General features: G+C 42.9%; 2 protein-coding genes across 2 annotated transcripts in view; both read right to left on the reverse strand.

The window, feature by feature from the left end:
* The window catches only part of SEPHS1 (selenophosphate synthetase 1), a 28279-nt gene extending 18603 nt beyond the window's left edge, over window positions 1-9676 (reverse strand). Inside the window, exons 1-3 of the mRNA XM_034765079.1 lie at window positions 9097-9676; window positions 6313-6571; window positions 3384-3487 (exon numbers count right to left, since the gene is read on the reverse strand). Coding sequence (XP_034620970.1) covers window positions 3384-3487; window positions 6313-6571; window positions 9097-9171 — 438 coding nt within the window. The 5' untranslated portion in view covers window positions 9172-9676. The remainder of the gene's footprint in view (window positions 1-3383; window positions 3488-6312; window positions 6572-9096) is intronic.
* Window positions 6469-10183, reverse strand: part of BEND7 (BEN domain containing 7) — a 104485-nt gene continuing 100770 nt past the window's right edge. The window contains exon 9 of the mRNA XM_034765066.1: window positions 6469-6571. Coding sequence (XP_034620957.1) covers window positions 6567-6571 — 5 coding nt within the window. The 3' untranslated portion in view covers window positions 6469-6566. The remainder of the gene's footprint in view (window positions 6572-10183) is intronic.

Consider the following 10183-nt stretch of genomic DNA (forward strand, 5'->3'; position numbering starts at 1 on the left):
GGCTTGCAGGGGGAGAGAACATTGAGATGGAGGGGGAGCTGGGTGGAGGGAGACTGGGGTTACCTGGACAAGAAGATAGACTCAGAACCAGTGTGTGTGGTGGGGGAGGAGATACAGATCTTACAAGGAGCTGGGGTTCAGATGGGAAAACTGGGAATAGCCAGGCACAGAGACAGGGACAAGGAGACAGGGAGGGGATGGGAGGAGAACCCAATTTTGAGGAGCCTTGGAGTGGGAAAACTGGGATTTGCTGGACAAGGATACTGGGACTGGGTGTGGGAAAGGGGAAAGACTGGGAGTCAGGGGGAAAACTGGGACTCAGAGTGTGCCCATAGGGGGAGGCTAGGATGGGCTGAACAAGGAGACTGAGGTGAGATGTCTGAGGAGTGGAGACTTAGGCTATGTCTACACTATGGGGGGGGAGGGGAATCGATTTCAGATACGCAAATTCAGCTACGGGAATAGCGTAGCTGAATTCGACGTATCTGATCCAACTTACCCCGCTGTGAGGACGGCGGCAAATCGACTGCCGCGGCTCCCCTGTCGACAGCGCTTACTCCTACCTGGGCTGGTGGAGTACGCGCGTCGATTCGGGGATCGATTATCACGTCCCAACGAGACGCGATAAATCGATCCCCGAGCAATCGATTTTCTACCGCCGATCCATGCGGGTAGTGAAGACCAGCCCTTAGACTGGAACAAGGAATTAGGAGTGGAGTGTGACGTTGCAGTCTATAAGGTTTTATAAAAATATGCTAATAAGTGAATATAACGTAACTGGAATACACTTCATGCAAAAGGTCTCTTGTAAGGTATCATTACAAAGCTTATAATCTACTGAGTGTGATCATTCTATTTGTATAAATGTACCACTCTTGTACCTGAAACTACAAATATGAAATATAACTCTGAGGGCCTATTGTAATTATGCAAAGTGTGAGCCATTAATGGTGGTTTGGAATCTTGATGACTCCCGTTAACCAGGACAATTGTCTGCAGATGGCTGTGTTTTACCTGTAAGCCTTCCTATATATGTGTGTGCTGGCAAGTGGGCAATGAAGTCTTGCAGTGACATGTGATCATGTCACCTGAACCGGAATCCATCTTTAACCTGGTGTCTTTCCATTGAGAAGGAGTGGGGTGGGACCCAGAGAGGGACAAAGGATTCCCACCTTATGCAAAAGATATATAAAAGGGTGGAACAGAACAAAGGGGGAGGAGCCATCATGAGGAATCCCCTAACTACCACTTGAGTTGGAACAAGAGTTGTACCAGGGGAAAGAATTGTGCACAGGCCTGGAAAGTGTCCGGTCTGAGGAAAAAACTTACCGAAGCATCTCTGAGGGTGAGATTATCTGTATTCAGTTTGATTAGACATAGATTTGCACGTTTTATTTTATTTTGCTTGGTAACTTACTTTGTTCTGTCTGTTACTACTTGGAACCACTTAAATCCTACTTCTGTTTAATAAAATCACTTTTTACTTATTAACTCAGAGTATGTATTAATACTTGGGGGAGCAAACAACTGTGCATCTCTCTCTATCGGCATTATAAAGGGCGAACAATTTATGAGTTTACCCTGCATAAGCTTTATACAGGGTAAAATGGATTTATTTCGGTTTAGACCCCATGGGAGTTGGGCATCTGAGTGTTAAAGACAAGAACACTTCTGTTAGCTGCTTTCAGGTAAACCTGCAGCTTTGGGGCAAGTAATTCTTACCCTGGGTCTTTGTTGGAGCAGACGGGAGCGTCTGGCTCAGCAAGACAGGGTGCTAGGGCCCCGAACTGGCAGGGAAGGCAGGGACAGAAGTAGTCTTGGCACATCGGGTGGCAGCTCCCAAGGGGGGTTCTGTGATCCAACCCATCACATGGAGAAGACACAGAACTGGGACAGGTTGGAAGGGATGAGACAGAAGGGGTCAAACTTGGGGGAAATGGTCAGAAGAGTCAGTGCCCACATGATACCACCCCCTCCAGGGCTTGAAATGGAACCCAAGATTACAGAGTCTCACTGTTCCTCTGCTGTCAACAAATATCTAGGAAATCCACTGACAAAGTGTGTCTCATTCCGCCCTAGTGCTGGTCCACACAGAGGTTTGACAACCTACTATTATATCAGTTACTCCATTAGTTCAAGTGGCAGAGGTCTGCGTGGTGGATCTAGAAGTTCCAACTCTGCTGATGAACCACAAGCGTGTCATTACGATGCCACATGATAGAATTTGTTTTTTCAGCATATATTTTTTAAAAACCTAGAAAAATCACACACAAACTTCGTTTAAAGAACATTACCAAGGTTGCAAAGTCAAGCACTCAGAAGTTAGGAAATGTCAAAATTAAGGTTGCCTGAGCTCTGTCCATCCGGTATACTCAAGGAGGCAGAGGTGCTATAGAAAAAAATAGTATGTGATCGTGTTACTAAAGCTGTAGCATAATGCATATGTGCAAGGGAGCTGTATTAAGGTTGCATAGGCAACCTTAATTCGGGTATTTCTTAACTTTTGAGTGCTTGACTTGGCAACCTTAATAACAGTCTTTTAAAATATTTTTGGTGTATAATACAGATCACCACCAGTGCACATAGCACTGTAAAAACACATGCATCTCTTTCGTGAGAGAGGCAGTAATATAATCTGAGTACAGAACTGGAAACCAGCCCCGAATCCTAATCCAGTTATTGTTCCTGGACTTTAATCCTCACTCTGCCACTGATTTGCTATATAACCTTGGACAGTCAGGTGCCTAAGTACCCATGAGGATCTGGGCCATAATCTCTCTGAATCTCAATTTCTCCATCTGCATGGTAGAAACAATACAAAGAAGTGTTGGGGAGACTAGTGATTTTGCAAAGAGCTCTGAAGTTGAAGAGTGCAATATAATTGCTAAGTATGATTAGTTAGGCTCTTCCAGTCCTGCAATTTTATCTAATCATTTGAGAACCCCAAAAAACATCCCAACTGGAATTTGGTTCCGTGAGTAGGTCAGAGGATAAGAGGGGCTTTCTATTTAATCTGAATCAGTTTGCTCAGTACCTCACAGAGAACCCCATTTCCCTCAATAGCATTTTCCCAACCAAAGTGACTCACTGAACAGCAGTAGGGGGCAGCTTTGTTTTTAATCTTAGCTGTTCTCCTGACATACCCCTCCTTAGAAAGCATTGCTGCAACTGCATTGGCAAATATGGGAATGACACGGGAGTGAAAATATGAAAGAGTTTCTTTGTCTCATACATATCTCTGAGACACACAGAACATGACAAACCAACCAGTGCAATGGCTGATTGTACAAGACAGCAAGTTCTCACCAGCGTAGACAACTCAGATTAATGAAAGCACAAATCAAAGTCAGCGATACATGTAATTGCAAGTTTAGCCAACTTACCATCATATAAGGGTCATCCACAATGGGATAAATGTAATCTGTTGTCTGGACCAAAGACAAACCACCATGTCTTAAAGGAATGACACAAGTGTCCATCCCAATTCCTGCAAGGACAGGAAACCATCAATCAACTCAATAATTTATTCATCCCTTAGATGACTTTAATTCTCAATAAAAGGGAATTTATAAAACAGGCCTATGAAATATAAGCCACTGCCAAAGGAGCAAATATCACAATTCTGTTCCTTACAGGAGGTATATTTTAAACAAATGAAAGAAACTAAGACAAAGAAAAACTTGAGAATGGGACAGGAAACTGAAGTGGGAAAGCTATAAACGTAAGAGCTAAACATTCATGAGTTACAATCTAATGCAATTTAATAATGTATGGCAAGTTTAATTATGATGGGGGTTTCTTCTTTTTTGAAAATGCTTGCCCTGTACTATATCATTCTGGGGAGAAACCTGGCAGGTGCACTTCAAGTTTGATAGGTGGCTGTTCTTGGACCATCTTGCCAAAACATTCTAACAGTAGTTTTAATCTTCAGTAATAATTTATCACAATCATCATGGCAAATCACAAAGGGACGTAGCCTTCTTGCAGATCAAGCACGGCCCAGATCAATCTCTAGCTAGGTCCTTAAGACAGTCTTGCTGGATGTTCAGTCTAAATCGGTTATTGGCAGTCTTACTGTGCCATCGAAGCTTTTGGTACCCACATGATCACCAATTGTGTAGCAACATTCCTTGGTAAACAAGCTTTGTAATCCATTGGTCTTCCATCCTAATAAATCCATACCAAGAAAGATGCTGAAACTAAACCACTCTGATGGAAGCGGTTGGCGATATATCCTCAATATATACTCTCCCCACTTTGGAAAAAAAACGCTAAATGTGCTGCAGTCCACATCTTAGGCCCTCATTCTGCAAGCTGATTCACGCACATGGACCCCCTGTAATTGTGTGAAGCTCTACTGATCTCAGTGGGGTTTCACAAGGGCAAAAGATTCTGCCATACATAAGAGCTCAGAGGATTAGGGCCTGAGTACCTAAATCGTCAATCTCTTACTCATGGAAGTATTCTGAACTGCATTTGGGACTACTCTGAGTGAGTCATAACTACTTGCAGGAGTAGGGCCCAATTCTGCAAATCCTATTATTGGTATTTTCCTTCCGAACAGCATCTCAGAAGTACCATCCATACACATGGATAAGGAAGTCACTGGCCTTCTTACAAAGCACAAAACATCAAAAGAAATACTGCCAAAAGCATTTCTTGATGCATTTGTTAAAGGGATATTCATCTTAAAGTACATTTTAAAAACACTTAGTAAGTCTATTAATAACACAGGCGAGAAAACTAAGTTTTGAAAATTCCTTCCAGCTTTCAACTTATTTTCTCTCCCCCCATTTATTGTTGCCCATTCATAAGGCTGAACAATAAAAACTCAACTAGCAATTTCATTGTTGTTTAGAGCCAGTTTTGCTTTCTAGCTCTCATGAAACAACAGCGGGTTGAAAAACTGCAGAGGGCTAATTAAATCCAATTAAACGAGTACCTTTTTTTTTTTTTAACTCATGAAAACATTTCTATTATTTAAACAAAGGTGCCACACAAACATTGAATTTTGGGCCAGAATGAGATCGGTGTCCCTTATCATGGGTCCTCTTAAATTATATTGCCACTGAGCCTCACACACAATTACTTCATAGATATATTTCATACAAAGATTGCCTTTGTTTAAGTGGGAACATTGGCTTTCTACTGATTTTCACTGATTCTGCCCTCTTTGGGAAAACCGTGTTGTGACCTGTTAGCCTAATAAGTGTTATCTAGTTACATTAAAATTGTTTAAAGTGAGCTCACTGTATGCCAGATTAAATAATAGTAAAATATTTTCAAAAACAAATATGTTGATAAGCCTGAAGTGGAAGAATTTCTAAAATTTGCACTGTGGAGAAGAGATTAAATACATAGGGCTAAATAAACAGATGAACTGAATTAAAAACCTGTCATTAAACATTTTGTCTTGACTAATTTATCTATATCAATATTAGGAACTGTAGCTGGTATCAAAATACCCACATGCACCCTGTTCCCTGTGAATGTTGCTTTTGCAGGTTACTTTTCTGTTCTCCTTGCATCACTATGCAAATACCAAAGAGAAAGCAAATCTGGCAAGAGCCATATAGGTCTTGTAGAGACAGCCTTTCCCATAAAACCTCTACAGGGAGAACAGAAAAGTTATAAAGAACATGACACAATGAGAGGACTGAAAGACTGATTTTTTTTCTCTTCCCTTTTGGCTCACAACGGTGGATTCAATTTAGAAATGAAGGGAGGCTGACTTGGGAGCTGGATAATTATTTACAATCAATTCTCAGTTTCACTTTAAATCAGAAAATAAACTGTTCAATATTTTAGGGGAAAACCCCAAAACTATATAGATAATTCTGAAAAAGTACTATGACTATTTTGCATTCACTGAGGAAATACTAAAATGGATACATTTGTTTTTAGAAATCAATTGTTACTATTTTGGTTACTGAACATCCACATAATTCATGTACAGACTATTAGTGAAAAAGACTATTGTTGTTCTTATATTATAAGAACTCTCTCTATATACTTTTAGAGTCATTTCATAGCTCCTTTTTTCCCCTTCATAGTTAAGTGCTTTGCAGAAAGGATGTTAATAATTGCAGTACAAAATTATTATTCTTGTACAGCAAGATGACAACTGCAGGTTTATCCTTCACATTTCTGGACACAATCCCTATTATGTTAATGTATATGCATCGGACAACACCTTAATTTTAAACTAAATTAGCAAGCTAATAAATTAATAGGCTAACAACTAACTTGATCTACTGTTTATGAAACAGGGAAACAGCAGTATCACTTGTTACTAGAGAAACAAACACTCACCCAACCTGGGCATAACTGCTCCCAGAAACTGTTCATCTTCTTGAAAATGGTTTTCTTGTAGGGACTCAAGCAGTTTCTGTAAAACATCCTGAGGCACTTTACAGCCTGTGCCTTTAAGTTCAGTGAATCGAGTCAGTCGGAAGCTCTTGTCCAGTTCGTAAGTTTCTGGGTTAAAGGACTCCCGAACAGACATGGTTCTGAGTGCTACCTTCCCCCCCACCTTGAGCAAACGTATCTGTTGGTTTCTCTGCTGATCAACCTAGTTAGAAAAATTGGGAACATTAGAAAATTCTTAGAACCTACAAGACAACAAGTTAGTGTATGTACTGTAATTAATATATATCAAAATATTAATGGTTTTTGGGAGGGATCTTTTTGCCCCCCCCTTTTTATTTTTTTTAAATAAGTAAAGCAAAGCAAAGCATTGAGCAGACATCATCTGTTACAATAGGAGGGCATATCCCACAAGATAAGTTTCCTGAGGCTACAAAGGAATGGTTCCTCTTCCATCTTCTGACATTTAAACTATAACACTGTCAGGCCAGTCAGAGGAGTGATATGACTTTTCTCCTAGTTATGCCATACCAGTGTTTAATTAAAAAAAGAAAAAAAAAAAAAAAGTCCACAGACCTCACTTAACAGATATATATATATATAAATAAGTGTTACAGTTTGTGTTAGTGGGAACAACCCCCAAGCGAAGCTTTAGGCCCTGATCCTGCAATATGCTCAGGGCCGGGGGCTTTGTACACTAAGGCTTTGTATACAATGGAACTTCAGCAAAACTTGTCATTTGGGGTGTTTAAAAAAAACAAACACACACACATACCCCAAATGGCAAACGTTTTACCGACAAAAAGCACCGGTGTGAACAGCGCTATGTCAGCAGGAGCACTCTCCTGCCGATAAAGCTGCTGACACTTGTTGGGGGAAGTTTTTGTTGGTGGGAGAGCTCTCTCCTGCTGACAAACAGCAGCTACACTGCGCACCTTTTAGCGGCACGGGTGTCGCTAAAAGGTGCATAGCGTAGACAAAGCTTAAGCTCATTGCAAGATCAGAACCTTAGGCAACAGCCTCTTTATTTCAAATGACACCTTTCAAACAATGGGGCAAGTTCAGTTCTGGTTTAAGAGGGTACAACTCATTTGGAGTCAACAGAAATACACCTGTTCACACCAGTGGTATATTTTCCCTAGGAGACCTATGTGCTAGTAATATAAAGCATTAAGAAAGGAAAACATTTAATTAGGATATTTCCTCTAAAAGCATATTTTATGATGTTCATACACTAAAGCTGTTCAAAAGAAACAGAGTTCATGCCTCTCAGGACTTTTTTTGGAACTGAACATACTTAATCAGAGTAAACCGCCCATTAGAAAGTTCATGTAAAAAGACACTGATGAAATTTATTTAATAAAATTCTTAACAATGCACATCTAATTTTAGAAGACTTTTTCCACTCCGAGTCAGACATACAGCACACTCCAAAACTAATAAGAGGCCTAACTGAAGCGTTTAACTTCTAAACAGGAATGGTGGTGATATGGTGCAATTTATCTTCCTTGAAGAAAAAGTTTTTCTGGAATTATTTAAAGTGACCTACATGCAGTAGCGTCTTAGAAAGCAAATGTCATGCCTATCAAAAGGGTTCAACATGCAGCACTGAGTGACTGCTGATCATGTTGATACTGGGTTACGCTGAAAAGTTCAGCACCACTACTGGCCTCTATTCAGTATGTTTGGTACCATTCAAAAAAAAATTATCTACAGCCTTATGCAAATGGATCTGCTAGTATAGTGCTTATAACAGGCTGCCTCTTAACAAGTTCTACAAACTCTCAGGGATGTTATTTTATTGACTATAGTATAGAATAGCAATTCAAGTTTTAAAGTCCCTGAAAAGGTCTGATTAGGAACTGAACTCCCATTTACAGTATTTTCCCTCCTTCCCTGGGAGGCGTGTCACTTATTTAAAACAAATCTTCAAAAGCCCAAGCTTGGGCAGTAATCCAAGCGCTCATTACAAGAACGTGTTTTGGGTGAGCAATGCATCTGGTTTGTAACTTTTGTCTTCAATGCAAGGCAATAGGCACTAGCAATCAGAGAGGATACTAACTAGAAAACAACCTGTGGAAAGAAGTAGGAGAAAAAAAAGTGGCTTTTAATGGAAAGATATTTTTCAACTCGAACTACTTATTTCCAGAAAAACTGTAAAAAAATTGCGTTTTCCAAGTGGGGAAACATTTCCCTTCACTTACCCAAACCCTGGTGTATTCTTAGCACTCCCTATCCACTTCTATAGGAAAGGATTTAGAGGCCAAAGACAACAAGCAGAACTTTTTGCATAGTCTTGAGCACTAATACACGCACTTAAATATATTCCCTGATTTTAAAAATAAACGTTGAACTACACAAGTGACAAAGTTATTTAGTTAAAAACCTCAATAGGGAAAGGAGCACAAAAGGCTTCTTGGTGAAGATCTGAATGTGCTGCATGCAATAATTTGGACACTGCCATGGAAGCAACCTTGCAAGATCCAATTTCATGTGACTTTTGGCACCCTGCACAAACATGCATTTCTAGCATCCAGTGTACTTGCAAAATAAACAACCCTCTCCATTAGAACAAATCGCCCATATACTCCAGATGTTTGTTACTTTAAAACAATGACAAATATTAGTAGAGTTTAACCCTTGCCACTCTACAACCCTGACCATAAATAAAAATGTACGTTGGAGGGTGGTGAGGAAAAAAATGACTGCGGAACAGGACCAGATACCTACCCAAAATAAACCCAAGGACAGGGAATGGCAACACAAGTGAGGGGCATCTACAAGGCGAAGAACTGCAACGAGCATTTCTCCATGGAGTGTAGCGCAGAAGGCTGCGGAGAGACATGGCTCTGGGACACCTTAAATTTCAAGCTGCTGCCTTTAAAGGCAAGCAAGGGCCTCTACTGCTGCTCTTTGTGCAGCCGTGTGGGAGCCTGGCTGGCTGTGCACAGGAAAGAACCGTGCACACAGCAATCCCCTTCGAACCCCCCAAAGGAGGCTCCTACAAACAGATCTTTGCGGGGGGAGGGGAGAGAATGTTCTCCCTTACACACGAAATTATTAGCAGCAAAAGTGCGGGGGGAGGCAGGTAAAATGTCAGCAGAAGCGGAGTTAACCCTTCGGTGGAAGCAGAGATGCAGGGACAGCGTTTAAAGACGAACAGCCGCAGCCGCCCCCCATTGCCGCCGCAGCCCCGGGGAGGGCGGGGAGGGGATGGAACGTTCCCCGGGAGCGGCGCGCGCCAGGCTCCCCGGCCAGGGGACTCCACGGCGCCGGGCCCCAGCGGCAGCAAAAATGTCGGCGGGTGAAAAATTTAACCCATCGCCTGCCAGCCTCGCCGCCGGGAGTTTTTTAAAGCGGCCCCGGCGGCGCCTCGCATCCCCTTCCCCCGCCCCCCCGCGGCCGGGCTCAGGGGCTAGGGCCAGGCATGCCCCATGCGCCCCGGCCGGCCCCCACAACGCGGGGAAGCCGCCATCCAGTGCAAGGCCGGGTGTTTAACGGCGGAGGCGGATTCCCCTTTAAATCTCCCCGCTTGCCCCCCCCCCTCCCCAGGTCTCCCTCTTACCGGCTCGCTCCTCGCCCTCCCTCCGCCTCCTCCCGCGAACGGGACTCCCAACCCAGTCCCACAATGCACCGGGCGCGCCGGGCTCCCTCAGCGCCGCCTGAATGGAAATGCCGCCGCCGCCGGGCGGGGAGGATACCCCCCCCCTACACACACACACACACACACTGTCCCCCTCCCGGCTCCGCGCCGCACGGGCCGGGGGTTAACCCCCTCTGCGCCCGCCCGCGCACACACACACACCCCGGGCCCAGC

Source organism: Trachemys scripta, chromosome 1 (genome assembly GCF_013100865.1).
Source record: "Trachemys scripta elegans isolate TJP31775 chromosome 1, CAS_Tse_1.0, whole genome shotgun sequence".
Lineage (NCBI taxonomy): Eukaryota > Metazoa > Chordata > Testudines > Emydidae > Trachemys > Trachemys scripta.